The following is an 18,401-nucleotide window of genomic DNA, read 5'->3' as shown; positions in this document are numbered from 1 at the left end:
AGTGGTTAAACGGGTCATGTCCCCCCCTTCCACAGACGAAGATCGAGTACGACCGCCTAATAGCTTCCATCGGCAAGAAGCCGCTCCCAGATCCAGGCATCAAGGTGCGATGGCGGGGAGGTGGCGGCATCTCGCTGGCCCAGCGCAAGGACTTCACCCAGCTGCTGCAGACCATCACGGGAGAGGCTCCGGCATCCCAGCTGGTGGAGCTCAACCCCAAGGAGTTCCAGGGTTTCCACCTGGCTCTGCTCAACAAGGTAACTTAACTTTCTGCTAGGGGTCCATGGTATAATTACAGGTGGCCCATGGGAAAATAATTTAAAATGTTTAAATATATATACATATTTTTTTAATAAGCAGCCATGACTTCTTAACTGCACAAACATGCACAAACCCAAGATTGACGTTATTCAGATGACTTTCCAACCCAATAAATTTGGGTAGAGAAACGCACATGAAATGTAAAAATAAAGCCATTAACACATTAACCGCCAAGAACGTAGTCCTACGGTCCGTTAAATCCAACTGTTAAGCGCCGAGACCGTAGCCCTACGGGCTGCGGTCTTTTCGCGCATGCGCGGTCCGGGTGCACTTTCGGAATTGTTTTGATCCACTTCCGTTTCCGGTTTGATGACCGGAAATAGAATTATTTGGGATCCGGTTTTGACGATCACGCCCGCTCCCATTCTACAGACGAAACTGAAACTCAATTCTCTTCCTGTAGTTTTTTCTCCTCGCATTTCACTGTTTAACGTAATCCGCTCTAACTACAACATGGATACCCCGTTTGACACGCGATCTTCACTGGGAGATACAGGGAGATCTCGCGGATGTAAACAGACCGTGTAGAGCTCAATCTTAAGGATTTTAACAAGATCTATGGCGACATGAAAAAAACAAAAAAACAACAAAAACACCTTGGCACTGGTGAGTACATTATGAGATTAACCTCTGGCGGTCGATGTGTTAACAGGAAAAGGGTCTATGTTTACACATGATAGATGTGTGCGAAACTGTGACTAGCCAGTGACGTGTATTGATGGTATGGTCCTTGTGGTTCTCAAGAGCACCACAGTAATGGTTTGTTGAAGGAGAAGAGAATGTTTGTGCTGCACCAGACCAGCCCACGTTTTCCCATATGGCCAGGGATTTGAATCGTAGACCTTCCCGGCCGACACAAACCCACTTTTCAAAACCTCGAAGCTACTGCCACCTCGATAATGAGATAGCTTAACCACTTCATTATGTAGCACATTGGAAAAGTGCCTGGGGATAGAACAAAAAAATGGTTAGCACTTTCAGACAGCTGTTGGAAAAAAAACATTCAGGACTCCATTTCTTTCTATATATTCATCCTACAGTTTTATATACTTAATTGACCGGGGTTCCTCAGGGGTCTATACCTCGTCCCCTCCTTTTTCTCTCTACACCAAACCTCTTCGCCAAAAATAGCCGATCTTGTAGATCGGCTATTTTTGTCGAATGTTCTCTCCAGAATAGGGATGCCAGGCTTCATGTGGTAATTTTTTTGCCAAGAGACAAACCCCGTGTTTGTTGAGCTTTGAGGGAGGCTGTCATCAAATGGCTCAATAACAGCAACACGGCAGGTAACTCCGTGTCCCATGTGGCTGAAGGTAACGCTTCCCTCTCTGTCCGTTCCACAGAGTCTGAAGCCGCAGAGCTTCAGGAACCCCTACGACATCCCCCGCAGCCACCTGCTGGACCAGCTCAGCCGCATGAGGAGAAACCTCCTCAACACTAGTGTCTGTACGCTCAGAGGACAGGATCCAGGTAGGACTGTGTGTGCGCACGTTTGTGTGTGATGGCCGCAGTGGTGGAAAAAGTACTCAAATTCTTTACTTAAGTAAAAGTACCAATACTGCTATATAGAAATACTCTGTTACAAGTATAAGTCTAGAATTCAAAATTTACTTGAGTAAAAGTACAAAAGTATTGGCATAAAAATGTTACTTAAAGTACCAAAAGTAAAAGTACTAAAATATTTGAAAATAGCAGATCTACAAGCTCACAACGCGTCGCATGTGAGCTTGTAGATCGGCTATTTTCAAATAGCCCATGTATAAAATAGGGCTAAAGTGGTTAATGTATGTTTTATAATGTAATAATTTATATCTGAAAAGTAACTAGTAACTAAAGTTTTCAAATAGTTGTAGTGGAGTAAAAGTACAATATTTGCCTCTGAGATGTAGTGGAGTAGAAGTAAAAGTATTGGAAATTGGAAATACTCAAGTAAAGTACAAATATCTCAAAATTGTACTTAAGTACAGTACTTAAGTAAATGTACTTAGTTACTCTACACTACTGCATGTTTAGGACTACAAATGATAAAACTCAGTACGCAACCCAATACAGAAATATGAATGTGCGTTTTCATTAATACTGCATGTTTGCACACTGTTAAATGTGTCCCATGGTGATGCGGTCCATTCCAGATCAGCTCCACAGCGTGCCAATAGCGCAGATGGGAAACTATCAGGATTTCCTCAAAGCCGCTCCCCAGCCCCTCCGAGACGCAGATCCCGAGCAGCCCAAACGCCTGCACACGTTTGGAAACCCCTTCAAACTAGACAAAAAGGTGTGTTTGTGTCACTGGGTCAGATTTTAAGAAAAATGTCGGAACTAAGCTTGAAATGAAATATTGAGGGTTAAGGGCTTGATATGCTTTGTTGCGCACGGTGTCGTGCACTGAAAATAGCCGACCTACAAGCCAACAATGTGACGTAGCACGACGTGTTGTGAGCTTGTATAAATCCAACTTTAAGATTATTAATGTTAAATATGAATACAAATACATTAATATGTATAAAATATAAATAATTGCGTTATGCCTTATAAATATATACACACACACACACACACACACACACACACACACACACACACACACACACACACACACACATACATACTTACATAGACACACAGTGCTGTAAATGGTGGTCCTTGAGGGTTGTTTGAAATATGCTAGTGATCCATAGCTCAAAAAAGGTTGAGAACCCCACTGTTGTACGGTATGTGATTAACCAGTTGTGCTTTAGTCTAGCAGGACTAATTGTTGTACAGTGATTAGCTTGTAGTCATTGGTTGTGTTTTGCCGCTGTCCCAGGGCATGATGATCGACGAGGCGGATGAGTTTGTGACCGGCCCCCAGAACAAGGGCAAGAGACCGATGGACAACAGCAACATGCCAGGCGGCGGGCCCAAGAGACGGCGCTGCATGTCCCCTCTGCTGCGCCTGGGCAGGGCCTACACCCCTCCAGTCAGCCCACCCGCCAGCCCTCGACCTACAGCTCCTGAGATAGGTACTGAAAATGTAAAAAGAAAAAAGAAAACTCCCAAAACAATAACATCCGTAGGGGGGCAGCAGTAGCTTAGTGGGTAGAGAGGCTATCTGGTAATCAGAAGATCACCAGTTCACCTCCTGGCCGGCCCAGCATACACGGCAAAGTGTTCCTGAGCAAGACACTTGACCCCTAAAAGCTCCCCCCTCATCATGATCATCTTGCACAGCCTACGGGAATAATAAGGTCTACAAAAAAACAAGCGTTATCCTCGCTTTTATCTTGAATAACAGTTATTAAATGTTCTTGTCAACTTAGTAGCTTCTCTGTATATTGGATGATAATCTTTATGTAATCAAAATGACATCAACAATCCCTTTTGTTGAAGAGTCAAATTAATACAGAACAATACATGGTCTGTGACTCCGTCAGATGTGGATAGCAATGACGGGCCCCCAGAACCAGAACCAGAATTCATGATCAACCACTTCAGTGAAAACCACTACAGTCCAGACGCCACCTCTGAGCTGGACCCGGGGGCAGGGATGGGTGACCCAGGAGAACACCAGGAGAACCACATGGCCGCCGACCCCCAGGACCACCACGGCGGGGTAGAGGAGGAGGAGGAGGACGACGACGACGACCGGGGGGGCATTGAGCTGCAGCCAGGCAGTGAGGAGGAAACGGAGGGCATGTCGCCAGAGCACCGGCCACCTCGCTACCTGTCACCCACGGCACTGAAGAAGCAGATGAACACAGAGAGTTTGGAGTTGAACAACGAACTGAGGGCTCTCATCACCAAGGAAATCAGGAAACCTGGCAGACGTAAGTAAAAGGAAAGAACCCGACCTTTTGGAAAGCCCTTGACCACTGATTACCAATATTTTGTTTTTAAAAAACGAGACTGACATAAGTAATGTGATTAGACTGGAATACCTAGTTGTTATTTAATGTATGAACCCTTTCCAACTGGGTAGTTGAGAGTGAGACCTTTAACATTCCATGAGATGTAGTTGATTGATTTGGCCATTGAGTACTAGATGGGAATGAGAGGCCATCAAAACACGCTAGTAACAGAGGCTAGAGCAGATTATAGAAAATACAAAATAATTAAAAAAACTAAACAGCATTCTGTGACTGGTAGCGTTTATTTCTACTGTTTGATGTATAAAACTGGTCTGTTGTTACTCCCGTTCACTCCCGTTTACATTTTATTCCTGTCCCGCCCCAATTACGGGATTAATAGAAATGTTACTCCCATCCCATGGGAATCCCACAGGAATCCTGAGAAAATGTCATCCTCTAGTACGGAGTACAGACCCAGGTGATTGTCACGGCAGAACGGCAATCGGTTTGCCCAGCGTTTTAATTCACCACGACCATAGCAGCTTAACACATTGCATGCCAGTCGCGTAGATCTACGCGAACCTATTTAAAGCCGCAGCGTGCCAGTCGCGTAGATCTACGCGAACCGCCGATTCCCATTGAAATTGCCCCAGGTGCACTTTCCGAATTTTTTTGATCCATTTCCGTTTCCGGTTTCCGGTCGGAAACAGAATTATTCGGGTTCCGGTTTTTTCGATCGTATCCGCTTCCTGTCTGGGATCCTGTTTAAAACTCGATTTTCTCGGTTGTTGTTTTTCTCCTCGCTGATCACTGTTTAGCGTTGATCGGCTGTATCTTCAAGATGGCGGCTCGCATTTGGAAACTTTTCGCTGGCCGTTTCTCACAGATCCGCTGTGTGTTTAGAACCAAATGAACGCGCACTTTTAACTTATTTAGCGAGGTCTGTGGCGACATGAAAAAAACAAAAAAACAACAATAAAACGCTGGCACTGGTGAGTACATTATGAGATTAAACTCTGGCATGGAATGTGTTAATGACGAGCCTCTTCATAATAAAGTCAGCTTTCCACTTATTTCACGAGAAGAATCATGAAAAAAATCGTCATTCTAATATAGGAATCACTGTTTTGATGTGGCTATTGACAGCTGTCTTTTCTGAGCTGCAATATTAAACGTTAATGGATTCATGATTCATCCACAAATTTTAGTATCAAAACAAGGGGGAAAGCCTATCCCTTTTTATTCTGCATATAAACTCCAGGTAAGGTTGAATATTTCTAGAAAGACTGTTTAACGCTGCTCTAATTTAGGTGGCATTGATTATTACTTTCTGTGCGTTTCATGACGTGTAGCTCTCGTTAGTTACACCTTTTGATTTCAAATCCATGTAACTGTGTGTGTGTGTGTTCGTCCTTTGCTGTTCATCCACCCAGAGCATGGGAACTAATTTGCAAGCATCTCATTGGCTGTCAATCGGCCCAATCATCAAAAGGTTGCGGGAATATGCTAATGCCCAGTGACGTCAATCTCAGGACGTCTGAATGTAGGACTGGTATCCCATAAAAAAAATTCAAGATCTTGAAATGTGAAAAACGTTATATATAATTTCTAGCATACCGTGGCTTGTTTGATTTTTGAGGATGCCAGTGGATTCCATTCATTTGATTTCAATATGGTATAGAGATCAAGTTGCTTGAAATGGGTAATCCAACACACTAAATATCACTGTGTGGTTTATTATTTGTCAAAGCTACGCTATCCATGCATTTGAGTACTGTATATACTATATTTTGCAATATAAATGGCCCCTGGAAAAAATATTGATAACTTTGCAGAAAATATCCAAACACGTTTCGACTTGCGACATGCTGTGAGCTTGTAGATCTGCTTTTTTGCCGGATGTTTGCCCCAGCATAGGGACACCAGGGTTCTTGTAGTTAAAGTTGACTGAACATTTTGTCGGCGCTCATTCATTCTCCCACTGTTGTTTGTACAGACTACGAGAAGATCTTCTATTTCCTGAAGCAGATCCAGGGCAGTCTGGATACGCGGCTCATCTTCCTCCAGAACATCATCAAAGAGGCAGCCAGGTGCTCAGCTTAACCTTCCTCTGCTGTATAAGTATTGTGATTACCCTGTTGCCTTAAATAGGCTGTCAAAATAACTTCGCCTTCTGGAGCGTTGGCTTGGAAGAGAGCCGTTTGTGTTTGACTTTTGGATCCTGTATTCCTTGAGTATCTTTGCCAAGACTTTTTTTCCTTCAGGAACTTCCTTAATATAAATAGCAGTCTCATGTCCTGGAGCTTTGTTCTGGAACAAATCATTTGTGAGACATTGACTAGCTTGCAGTGTTTTTTGGGGGGTTTTCTTCAGGTTTTTCCATCATGCAGCCTTTTTTTAAAAAGGTATTATTTTCAGCAGAACCTGCTGTTAATTGCTTAAATGTAATCAGCCACTGGCTTATTTACCATACGGCGGACATGTAACTTAATCTTTGTTATCATTTTGTTCTGTACAGGTTCAAGAAGCGTGTTCTCATCGAGCAGCTGGAAAACTTTCTAGAAGAGATCCACAACAGATCCAACAACATGAACCATTTGGACGCGCTCTGAGACAGGCTCAGCCCCCAAAAAGAACATGCACATACCCCATGTGTCTCCCAACAAACTTTCCATCCTCCCTGCCCCCCCCCCCCCCTCTCCCCCCCACAGCGACAAGGCAGACGGCATCCAACTTTCAATCTCCTTCCTGTCACTGGACCCTGTGCCTCGTGTGGTTATCAGAGGTGTTTGGATTGGTTTACACATAACCCACTTAATCACTTAAACCCTATATACTTCATTGACTGGAGTCCCCCAGGGGTCTTACTAGGTCCCGTCCTTTTTTTGTCCCCTCTACACCAAATCGCTTCGGTGAAAGTAGCTGCTCTATAAGCTCACGACGCATTGTGAGCTTATAGATCAGCTGTTTTTGCCAAATGTTTGCCCCAGAATAGGCTTTGTGCATGACTGTAATTCCTTTTTCCAGAAGGTGGCATTCCCCTTTCCTGTTCTCATAGCTTTGTTTGATTGGCTCAGCAGCAGATTTGAACCGGAAACACACACGTCATAAGTGTTTCCAGTTCAAATCTGTGACCTGGAACAAACGGGAATGCCATCTTCTGGGAAAGGAAACTACAGTCATGCACAGAGCCTATTGGGACGCTAGGGTTCATGTGGTTAACCTATGTTCATCCCAGTTCGTTCTTCATCAATCCATTAGGTGGAGTGAGTGAGTGAGTGTATTATTATTATTATTATTATTATTATTGTTGTTACTGTTACAGGTGGAGCATTGATGGAAGCACTTGTAGTTGCACGCCGGGCTAAACAATACAATTGTTGGTCCGTGCACCGGTTTAAGGTTTCGATATTGATCTGTGGAACCGTTGGCTGCGTGTGCACTTAACTTCACACAGACTCACCTGTGTCGATCTGAGTGTTCAGGTGGAAATCTCTATGAACAAAGGATAGTTAAAGTAAAAGAGAACTTTGATGAATGGAATGAGTTCTGAGCCTGTACCGGTTTTGTGACGTTGGCTCGTGTCGTCCATGTCAGCGATGCTGGGGTCGAACAACGGTATTGGGTTCAAGAGTTCAGTTGTCTTCAACCCACCTCAGAGTCCAAGCAGTGAGATGTTGATGTTTATGGTCACTCATCAAAGTGTTTCGTTTTTTTGGGTGGGGTTTCCACCCCCTCCGGCACTGTTTTGATTCACTAGTGACTTTCTCCTTTTGTGCTGAGTTTCAAGTTAACCCTTTTTTGGGGGCTGTTTCTTTTGGGAAAACATGACTATCGTTAAATTGTGTCCTGAATATCAATGGTTTGACTGATGATATTTTGGACATTGCTTTTACCACTCCATTAACCACTCTTACGCCTTATAAAAAAAAAACAATTCAAAAATAGCAGATCTACAAGCTCACAAGATCGGCTATTTTTGACGATTTTTGACACATTTTGCCCATGCTCAAAATAGGGATGTCGGGGTGAAAGTGGTTAAGAGAAAAGCACTCCGTAACTGTCTCCATAAATGTATACAGCCAGGGCACAACTTTTAAACTGGTCATTGCCGACAATGAAGATAATTCATTGTTTTGGATTTGTTTTTTGTCATTCAAGAAAACGGAAGTAGTTTACTGATGTTTTGATGCCCCTTGAGGGGAAAAAAATATTTTGTTTTCTTCCCGGAGACAAGTGATAATGTAATGTTATAGTTCAGTGTTCACTGGTTTTTGGTATAACTTGTCTTTAACGATATAGTATTTCATAATACTCCATATAAATTTAAAAGGGGAATCATTTTGGAACGGGGCTGGTGTAAATGTTGATATACAGGGACCATAGCTCAGGAACGCATCATGGTGAAGCAATAACATTGGCACTAGTATTACCACATATTCCACCTTTGTTATCTCAAAACGGTTGTTATGCAATGGCTAAATGTCCCCTCTCTGAGGGACTTAGGTTTTGGATGCCAATTTGTCCTGTGCGCTGGTAGCTGCCAAATATTTAACCCCCACCTTGACTCCTTTTTTTTCCACTGAATCTCAAACCAACACCTTGTCTTGTATATTCAATACACTTTGAAATTTGAGAAGGCTTATTTTATGTAAGTTAACCACTTATGCCCTATTTAAATGTTTTGAAAAGTTGCCCAAAATAGGGACACCAGGGTTAAGTTAAAGAAAGGGAAAAAAAACGATGTAACAAAATTGAGTGGTGAATATATTGGTTGAGCCTACATTCTGTCTTTTCAGATTTATACAAATGTCTTGACGGAGGACTAGGACAGGGGTTGATTTGCGATTCAGGGGGGCAGCTCTCTTCCGCTCCCTTCCCCCCCTTCCTTGGACAGGGACCAAATCTGCCATACTTGTCTTTGTTTGTGAAGAGGATGCTACCAAAAGAGAGTATTTTGAATACACTGTAAAGATGTAAATAACCTTAGAGTACTATTTAAAGAGAATGTTCAGTGGAAAAGGCCTTTTTGTAAGTATTTCCATGAATAAAAGCTTCTATTTTACACTGTGAAGGGCCATGTAAATAAAGTGTCACATTGTTCTGTAAGGCTGCGAATGCATGGATTCATTTTTTAGTGGTTCCTTGTTTCTATGGTATTGCCAGGGTAGAATATTACGGGGGTTAAAAAAATGTTGTGGTACATATGTGATATAATGTGACTCCTGTAGGGCACGGCCATTTCTCAGTTCTTACAGATAAGTGCAGACTGTAAACTTTAAAATGTGTCATAATTCAAATCTGAAAATATGCTGCTCAAAAAAGAAATTGTGAACACTTCGATCCATTAATTCTTTTTAGCAGTTGAATATTGTTGAACCTAAAGTCGAGAAGATAAAAAGCCTGTCCAATACCTGTTACATTACATCAGATCAGTATGGACAATGAAGTATTTTGTAATTCTAAAATTACCATTTGTTATATTGCGTTGATTCTTCAACAATTTAAATGTGTGTAATATGGAAAGAATGTCAAAATGTCCTTAATTTGTGCAATTTCATGCACATTCTGTTAAACCCTTTTACCGTCTTTTTCTCCCGTCTCATCACTAATTCAATATTCTTATTGAATATTCTCTTTAGATGAAGAAAGAACCAAAACACTCGGGGTGTAAAAACAACGCACGTATTAAAATTTTATTTACAGATATATACAAAATATATATATATATTGTCCCTCTTACTGAAGTGTCTCCGGACCCTCCTGTTGGTCCCCAATAAATACCAGTAGTGAGATAAGGGTGGGGTTTGGTGTGTGGATGAGGTGTTGGGAGAGTTAGAGTCTTTAGATCTATGTTGACTGGTCCACAGGATTCACCACTCGTCCTATGAATAAGATGGATCCTGAAAAAAGAAACCGCAATAAGAATTAAGGTTCAACTGTGACTGGCATCTTGCAGTGTTGTGAATCCACAGCGTTATTTCTAGGGAATTTAAAAAATAATCACCTGTGTCAACTTGCCGCAAAAGAAACAAGAAGGGGCGGTCAGCCTTGAAGACGGGGGCACGAGATCGTTTGAGTAGCACCATAGCTGCAAGGCAAAGATATAAACTTCTGACTATGAATAACAAAGTCATGTCATAGGTGAATTAACCACTTAAACCCTCTCTACTTAGGAAACTACAGACATTGACTGGGTCAGCTCTGTACTACCGGTCTCCCCCCTACATCAAATTTCTTTGCAGAAAGTAGCCGATCTTAGAGCTTAGATTTTTTTGGTCATCTTCATCAGTATGCAGTAAATTCCTCACCTGTAGCAGCAGCTGCCTTTGTCCCATCTTCAGTGACTTCTATCCTTGCCTCGTGGAAGGCGTCTGACACATACAGACCCTCTGCTGCAGGCAGAGACATAACAAATGTAACAAAACTACTGTACCGAGCGGCAGTGCTGTTACCATGATTGTCCCGGGTTGACGATAACAGTGTATAGTGTAGTTTGACTACAATAACTTGGAAGCTATGCACAGATCAAAGTGATCTAGGGTATATTTATACAGTGCACATATGAAAGAGGTCTAATTGTAGTAAGAATGTGTATGTACTGTACAAAGTTGATTTATTTACCAGATATGCCAGTGAAGTCAGCCATTGTGGGGCTGAACGCATCACTGACACCCATGGAGGGCAGCACAGACTTCAGGTTGAACCTGTTCTGCATTTTAAACCTGGAAATCGCACAAAGGGAAAATAAATCACCAACCCATATCCTTCCATAGTCCATACATATAAACATATCAATGGTATGGTAACAGAATCACTTGTCACTACACAATTTATATGCTCAGCATTATCTTTCTCCAGCGAGAGATATAGGAATGGAAAACAGTGTGTATTACACACAGTAAAATATAAATGTATCATTATTCTGTCCACTCTCAGAGTTAATTTCACACAGGATTGAAGGGTGCAACTGTGACCCCATATTAAAGTACTACTATAACAACTTAACAACTAGACAGTGGTGGAAACTAAAGTAACTAAGTACAGTACAATTTTTAGGTATTTGTACTTTCCTTGAATATTTCCAATTTCCAATACTTTTACTTCTACTCCACTACATCTCAGAGGCAAATACTGTACTTTTACTCCACTACAATTATTTGAAAACTTTAATTACTAGATACTTTTCAGATTATTTATATGATATTATGAAACATACATTAACCACTTTTGCCTATTTTATATTATATATTATTATATATTTAACCTATTTTATACATAGGCTATTTGAAAATAGCCGATGTACAAGCTCACAACGCGTCGTGAGCTTGTAGATCTACTATTTTCAAACATTCTAGTACTTTTACTTTTGGTACTTTTTTACTCGAGTACATTTTGAATTCCGGACATTTACTTGCAACAAAGTACTTCTACATTGCAGTATTAATACTTTTACTTATAGATGGGTTTCCGCGCGACGTCATCACAGAGCAGAGTGCGTAATCTGCGCATGCGCGGGGGAGAACGAACCGGAAGCGCCATTCACTCTCTCGTTATTTTCGGGATTTAGATAGGCATAATGCTGCTATTATAGGCATAATAGGCATAATGCTGCTATTATATACAAACAGATCCAACTTTCGACAAATCATTTTTATTGAGTAAAGAAGATATTACAAACTGCATCATTTAATCTACTTTCATTAAACCTGGTGAAGACCATTTATTTTCTGAATGTACAATGGCCAGAGCTGCTGCGGGTAATAGCGCCCTCTACAGGCTCATCCCGCCACTGCGCGCGCATCATCCTCTCATGTTTACAAACAGGAAACCCATCTATAAGTAAAACATTTGAGTACTTTTTCCACCACTGCAACTATGCTGCATCAGCCCATGTGTTGTGTGATTACCTGGGTAGGAAGATGTCCATCTTGGTTCTACGTAAACCTGTGTCCCAGGAGGCCACCTGGCGCGGGGTGAGCTGTGACTCCAGGGCAGACAGCGGGGTCTTCCTGTCACTCGGCAACGCCAACAGCAGGCTGAGGGAGTGGCGCAGGTAGGGAAGCTCCAACACAGTGTAGCGTTGGTCCGCCGTGGTCCGAAACTGACCTGCGACAGCAGCACATGTACACACACACACGTTAAAGGTTTTCAGGATATTTTAACTGATAATGTAAATATATTAATTGTTATGCCACAGTCAAAATAACCTTTTAAATGGTGAATCTTCTATATTTATGTCAAAATATAAATATAATTCGATAATATAATTTTTGTTTAGTTTAGTTTATTTCGATCCACATCAGTTACACAAAATGTTTTGTTTGATCGAAAAGGCATAGGCTGAAGCTCAAAGCTTATTTATTCCTATCCTTCCTGCATGTTGATTTAACTTATGTACATCATTTATGAAGTTCATATTGAATGAACACTCAAAATATTTCGTAATTACATTCAAGACTACTAACGTTGTTCGTATTAATCGAACACTTGAAAATATACAATATATACATTCATGTCTTCATTCTCATACACATATATACACCCGAATGCGTGCATATACCCATATACACACATTCTAATATACTGTACATACCGTATAATATAATACTGTATCTATGTTGAAGATAGTTTGACAAGCTAAAGTCTGTAAAAAAAAAAAAAAAAACTGTTTTCAGCACCCTGGACAGCGACCATGGATCCCTAATTAGTGGGATTGTGAATACACAGGACAGGAGACATGCTTTGTGACACATTGTTCTAACAGCCTTTTCCCCTTATACTTAGAATTGTAAAGTCATAGGAAATAAAACTACGGTAAGTATAAATCAGGCTTAAGGGGAGCTATGTCAGTCAGTTCAAACCACTTTGGTCTGGTTAGGTGTAGAGCAGTATGGCCTCTATGGGCCACTGGCGGGTCTTTAAGATACTTAGTCTTGTTGACTTGTATCTGCAATATAACTGCATTCCCAGGGGGTGATTTGGTATGGAAGGGCCAAAGCCAATGCTGCAGGGATTACGTGCTTGCTTGACCGATTGCCTGACATAAGAATCTTACCAAAGTTGACCTCTGTGGCCTGGTACATCATGGGCACTTTGATAACGCTTCCATCCGACAGTGTGAAGGGCAGGTTCTGTGTGTTGATGAAGAGGAACTGCTTCTGCCAGACACCTCGGAAGGCCACAGTGTTAACCAGGGCCATCTGCAGCCGGCTGCCCAACCACGAGGCCTCTCCCTGGGCCTCACCTGAGCCTGATGACGGCTCCCCACTGCTGCTCCCTGACTGGAGGGGCCATGTTTCATCTGGAAGTCCAAGAGAAAAGGTCAAAGTTTAGCACTAAATGGCACAATGTCCATACCGTTCATTTCCAGGAGGTCTGGACAGTCTTAGTGATTTAGTTGTTCTGGAGATGGAGCAAAAATATTGCACATACAGTATACTTGCACAATACTGGGGCTTTAACTTGATGTAACTATTTGGGACATTTTAACCTGATGCACCTATTTTGGGCATTTCTTTAAAGGAGTAATTTTTCCAAACAAAATCTAAAATGTTCCAAAATAGCTCAAATAGAAAAGCCGATTGGCTATTTCCATTATGCAACACTACCATACAACGAAGTTGCATAAAAAATAAAGGTTTTGTGAGGCTTTACTACTCACCACTGCCATGGCTGTGTCCCCATCGCACCAGTTGGCTGTGCGTGTGGTTTGGTTGGCTAAAATTGGCACGGACCAGACTGGCATTGGCCCAGGCTGCTGCATGTTGAGTAAACTCTGCCAGGAGCTGAACGCCACTTTGGATGAATAAGGCACAGGCCTGCTGTAGCCACATCCCTTCACTGGTGTTTCCTACACCCACTTCACTTTGCAAATGTAACAGGAAGTCTTGTACCTGCACGTCTGTGAGAAGAAAAACAAAATGCAGAATGTGAGGTCGGAGGTGATACACCAGAAAGTATAGCATCTTGCAATTTGTTTTGTTTTACAATGACAGAGGTAAAGTTTTAAATGTTGTATGTCAAGTAGGACAGCAGCAATATTTAAATTCTACCAATTATTTGCATAGTACCAACATCTGGATTTTGGTACTGTTAGCAAAATGCAAAACAGAGAGACAAAATACAAAAACTGCCTTTGTAATAAAATGACCCAAGACCTGCTATGCCTCTTGCTGGAGGCCTAAAGTGAGCATGAATTATTCCTCTATAACAAAATCATTAAATGTTAATGAAGCAAGTTCAAACTGTGCATACTGTGTTCTTGCAAGACCATGCAAAAATAAATGCCGATTATACTTAACTACGTAACACCTATATATTTTGTCATATGATGAAAAGCATTTTTTTTTTTACAATTTACAAGCAGCGGCGTGTCCAGTCGTTTGTGACAGGGGTGGCCCGCCGAACGACCAAGAGAGCACCCTGAGTGCATTCCGGCGTTCTCAGAGCTATTTCTCAGAGCTATTTCTGAATCTATCTCCGAGCCTGGGCTGGCACATGGGATGGCACCTGGACTGGCACAGGTGTGGCCTATGCCACCCCAGGCCACTCTCTGGACACGCCACTGTTTACAAGCACACAACGCATCCCGATGTGGTGCATTGTGAGCTTGTAGAACTGCTATTTTCACAAACTATTTGTGAACATTTTGAAGAAAATAATAATAATAATACGTTATTATTATTTTATTTCATTCTTTTTATTTTATTTTATTTAATTTTTTATCCCAAAATAGGGACACCAAGTTGAAAGTGGTTAACACTGCTTAACACATTTCCATTCTGGTGGTGACTGCTGCACACCACATGGAAGTCATCATCTGCCAAGCTCTCTGCATGTCAATGAACCGTCCAAATTCTAATCACATTCCTGGCACTAATGAGAGCACCATTTCTACATCAGTAAACAACGATTATTTCAAACAATTCATCAACCTCTACCAGCCTTCCAAGTATAATGTCATATCAGCCAGGAGGTGGCGTTTTTTTTTCTTCTTTCCCCTGCAACAGTGCTTGGCACTCAAACCTATTATACAGAGCGATTTGCACTCATTGACATGCCTCAGCAATTTAGTTGAGTAGCAACACCAGGCAGGCATGGGAGCTTGCAGACCCATAGGTAGTCATTTCCAGAGGAATTTTTGTGTATAATCATCCTCACATGTCTCGATTGGAATAGGCGATGGAAGTTATCACTTTCAAATGAACACAGCAGCCAACATGATTACATTCCATCCCTGTCTAACATGTGTGATCAAAATGTTACTTAGGGGAAATTCAGAGGCGCTGTGATGTTGCTCCCCCTCTATCATACAACGGTGTCATACGCTGAAAAAAAGACAGATCTACAAGCTCACAAGAAAAAAAGAAAAAAGTTTCATCTCGTTGTGAATCTTTGGTGTATCCCTGTATGTTTTCTTCAGTGGCCTCTTGACCTCAGAGTCCCCGGGCCTTGCCCTCAGGGTGGGTAATGAGATTAGAACTAGTGGGAAAGGCAGGCATTAGGGCTCCAGACACCACTGTGCTCTGCCCTGGGCTAAATGGCCAGAAGCAGCACCACTCCACACCACCTGGTACCAACAGCACAGGACCGGAGGAATCCTGGGCCCATACGGCCTGCAGGCCACAAACGATGGTGATGATGACTACAACATATCTTGCAGGGTATGAGCCTAACAACAGTACTTAAAATCAAAGGTGCATTTAGTGTTTGTGTGTGTGTGTGTGTGTGTGTGTGTGTGTGTGTGTGTGTGTGTGTGTGTGTGTGTGCGTGCGTGCTGCGTGCGTGCGTGCGTGGGTGCGTGCGTGGGTACGTGTGTGTGTGTGGCCAATCACTCAGCATCAGTGATGTAATGGTGATTTCTTTTTCAGGGGAACGGTATTTTAATGACGTCACATGCACACGCGTGCACCGGTAAACCTGTTATGCAAAGTAGCCATTTGGGTACTTGGCCGTACCTTGCGCGTGCGTGTGATACATTTCCAGTGGAACGCTGTGGTGTCCCGTGTAGTGACCAAAACAAACACCACTGCTCAGCATATGGTGTTCTGTGATGATGCACTTGGAACTCTGGGCACATTGTCTCGTGTTGCCAGAGGATCGTTGACCCCCTGCGGCCTACCGTTATATATCTGGTAACTTCTAAATGTACGGTAGTTGCGAGAGGAGCGGCGAGCACAGCCACTAACAAACCTACGGCTTCAGCTTTGGAAACCAATCATGTCACTGCCCCAATATGAAGGATCGCCTAAAGACTTTGGATTGGCAGATTTTCTTGTTTATCTCTCTAATGGTTTCCACCCAGTTTTAGCACCGAAAGCTGCAAGATTGTCCTCATGTCTCTAGCTGGGCGAAGCATTTAGACTAGAGGCCGACTTGCCTACTGGGCCCATAGCTGTGATCGGTGGACTTTGGAGTGAATCCTACCATTGACATTGTATCCAAGCGTTCCCTCTAGTTGAGCTTGTGTATTTCCTCTGGCACCGAGCTGCAGTAGCCCCAAGGACAACGAGACGCTCACTGGCGAGACAATCAGGTTGGAGCTGTTCTCTGTCTCTGTGAGTGCTTGGTAGAGGCTGACGGCGAATCTGGTGTGCAGCTCCCCCATGTTGTCTTGCAGACTACCATTGCAATGGCTTCTCTCCAGCAAGCAGAAGCAAATGAAGACCGAAGCCACTGACAGGCGACACATGGCCTCAGCGTTGTAGGTCCAAGGGTGGTATAACAGGAGTCCCAAAGATGCCTGTGAGACAACAAAAATGAATATAGGTGTAAATATCATTATCCAGTCTGGTCTGTGGGCATTTTCTGTTAGGAATCAGTCTGCCCTTCTCACCCAATACATCCATCACACATAAGGTGAGTTAGCGTGAGTGTAGGGCAGGCTAGTTCTTTAATTGTTGGCTAATTAATCTGTCTCTCTCAAAACCCCTATAAATGTGTTGATTTATAATAGCAAAACATCTAAGGCATTTATTACTGTACATATTTTTCTTTTCTATTTTTCATATTTGTCTTTAAATGTTTCGATGAATTGAATACACAGGACCCCAATGGAAACAACTAAGCCATAGTGCTTTCTTGGGTTTAATCCTTTTTTAGCATCCTTTTGTATAGAACTGTACTTTCTGTGCTTTTTTTTTTGCAAACTGTTAATAAAGTATTCAATCAATCAATCAGCAGTAGATTAATATAATTGTTGTAGAACCTGTTGAAGAATATGCTGCAAGTAGCCTAGACTGGACTTTTTAAGTAAAGCTTAGCTCAAAGAAAAGGCAATCTATTAGGCCATATTTAGATTTTGAATATGCTATGACATTTGTAATGTTGTGAGAACATTGTAGTGATTGGCTATGCTTTGCTTAATTATTGCATTGGATGCACCTGTTACTGCTACTCTTTTCATGCCCTTCTCATTTGTCATGCTGCCACTTGTGAACCTGCAGTAAAGCTGGTCAAAAGCAGTACTAGTTGTCTCACCATTATTTCAGTGAAACCAGTGATAATTCAAAAGAAGGAACACTATAACATTGACATCACAACTTCTAAAAAAATAGGATTACATCAGCAAGTATCCTAATTGCAGTGGTGTAAAGTAACAAAGTATTTGCTGAAGTTCTGTACTTTTGAGGTATTTTTTATTTTACTGGAGCATTTTAAATTTTCAGTACTTTTACTCCGCTACATCTCAGAGGCAAATATTATACCTTTATATGTATTATACTACAATTATTTGAAAACTTTAGTTACTAGTTACATTTGAAAATAGCCGATCTACAAGCTCACAATGCTTGCAATGGATGCATTGTGAGCTTGAAGATCTGCTATTTAAAAAATATTTTTTATACATTTGAAAACTTGAAATGGGACATTCTGTATAATTGATACTTTTACTTAAGTAAAAAAAACATTTAGTACTTTTTCCACCACTGCCTTAACGGTCCATCAGTTCAGAGTCAGACACATGCTGGAAAACCTACCTGGCGTCCAGGTGAGGTACTGTCCGTGTGATCCCCGCCACTGCTGTCAACGGTCAGTCACTGACTGTGTGAATCCCACTGTGTCGGTTGCTGCTGGCTGCTATATCTTCCCTGTCTGTCACTTTTTTGTGCTCCTGTCCTCTTTGCTTTGCTTATCGAGGGAGCCTGGTAGTCATGAGACCTTGTTTAAAGGGAATGCTCCGTGTTTGTGGTCTCTGTCGGCGATGTCCGTACAGATCCGTACCACTCAGCCAGAATTCCTGCCTCCACG

General features: G+C 42.1%; 2 protein-coding genes across 3 annotated transcripts in view; one reads left to right on the top strand and one right to left on the bottom strand.

Annotated features, from left to right (window-relative positions):
* Positions 1-9,276, top strand: part of ints6 (integrator complex subunit 6) — a 28,019-nt gene extending 18,743 nt beyond the window's left edge. Inside the window, exons 10-16 of one of the 2 annotated variants that reach the window (XM_080456824.1) lie at positions 36-257; positions 1,665-1,791; positions 2,454-2,596; positions 3,128-3,323; positions 3,735-4,127; positions 6,145-6,238; positions 6,667-9,276. In XM_080456824.1, the coding sequence (XP_080312950.1) occupies positions 36-257; positions 1,665-1,791; positions 2,454-2,596; positions 3,128-3,323; positions 3,735-4,127; positions 6,145-6,238; positions 6,667-6,760 (1,269 nt within the window). In that variant the 3' untranslated portion in view covers positions 6,761-9,276. The remainder of the gene's footprint in view (positions 1-35; positions 258-1,664; positions 1,792-2,453; positions 2,597-3,127; positions 3,324-3,734; positions 4,128-6,144; positions 6,239-6,666) is intronic. The other variant, XM_080456823.1, reaches the window with a different exon arrangement.
* Positions 9,277-9,932: 656 nt separating this feature from the next.
* On the bottom strand, positions 9,933-18,236 carry serpine3 (serpin peptidase inhibitor, clade E (nexin, plasminogen activator inhibitor type 1), member 3). Its single transcript, XM_080457056.1, has 9 exons — positions 18,131-18,236; positions 16,578-16,893; positions 13,813-14,052; positions 13,207-13,452; positions 12,059-12,257; positions 10,773-10,873; positions 10,460-10,543; positions 10,156-10,239; positions 9,933-10,051 (listed from the first exon to the last, which is right to left on the bottom strand). The coding sequence occupies exons 2-9, from the start codon at positions 16,840-16,842 to the stop codon at positions 9,999-10,001; spliced, it is 1,272 nt and encodes a 423-aa protein (XP_080313182.1). The 5' UTR covers positions 16,843-16,893; positions 18,131-18,236; the 3' UTR covers positions 9,933-9,998.
* Between the last annotated feature and the right edge of the window lie 165 nt (positions 18,237-18,401).

The sequence above is a fragment of the Gymnoscopelus braueri genome (assembly GCF_963280865.1).
Source record: "Gymnoscopelus braueri genome assembly, chromosome: 18".
Classification (NCBI taxonomy): domain Eukaryota; kingdom Metazoa; phylum Chordata; class Actinopteri; order Myctophiformes; family Myctophidae; genus Gymnoscopelus; species Gymnoscopelus braueri.
The sequence above is the reverse complement of the archived record's forward strand: the minus strand, read 5'-3'. Positions and strand labels throughout refer to the sequence as shown.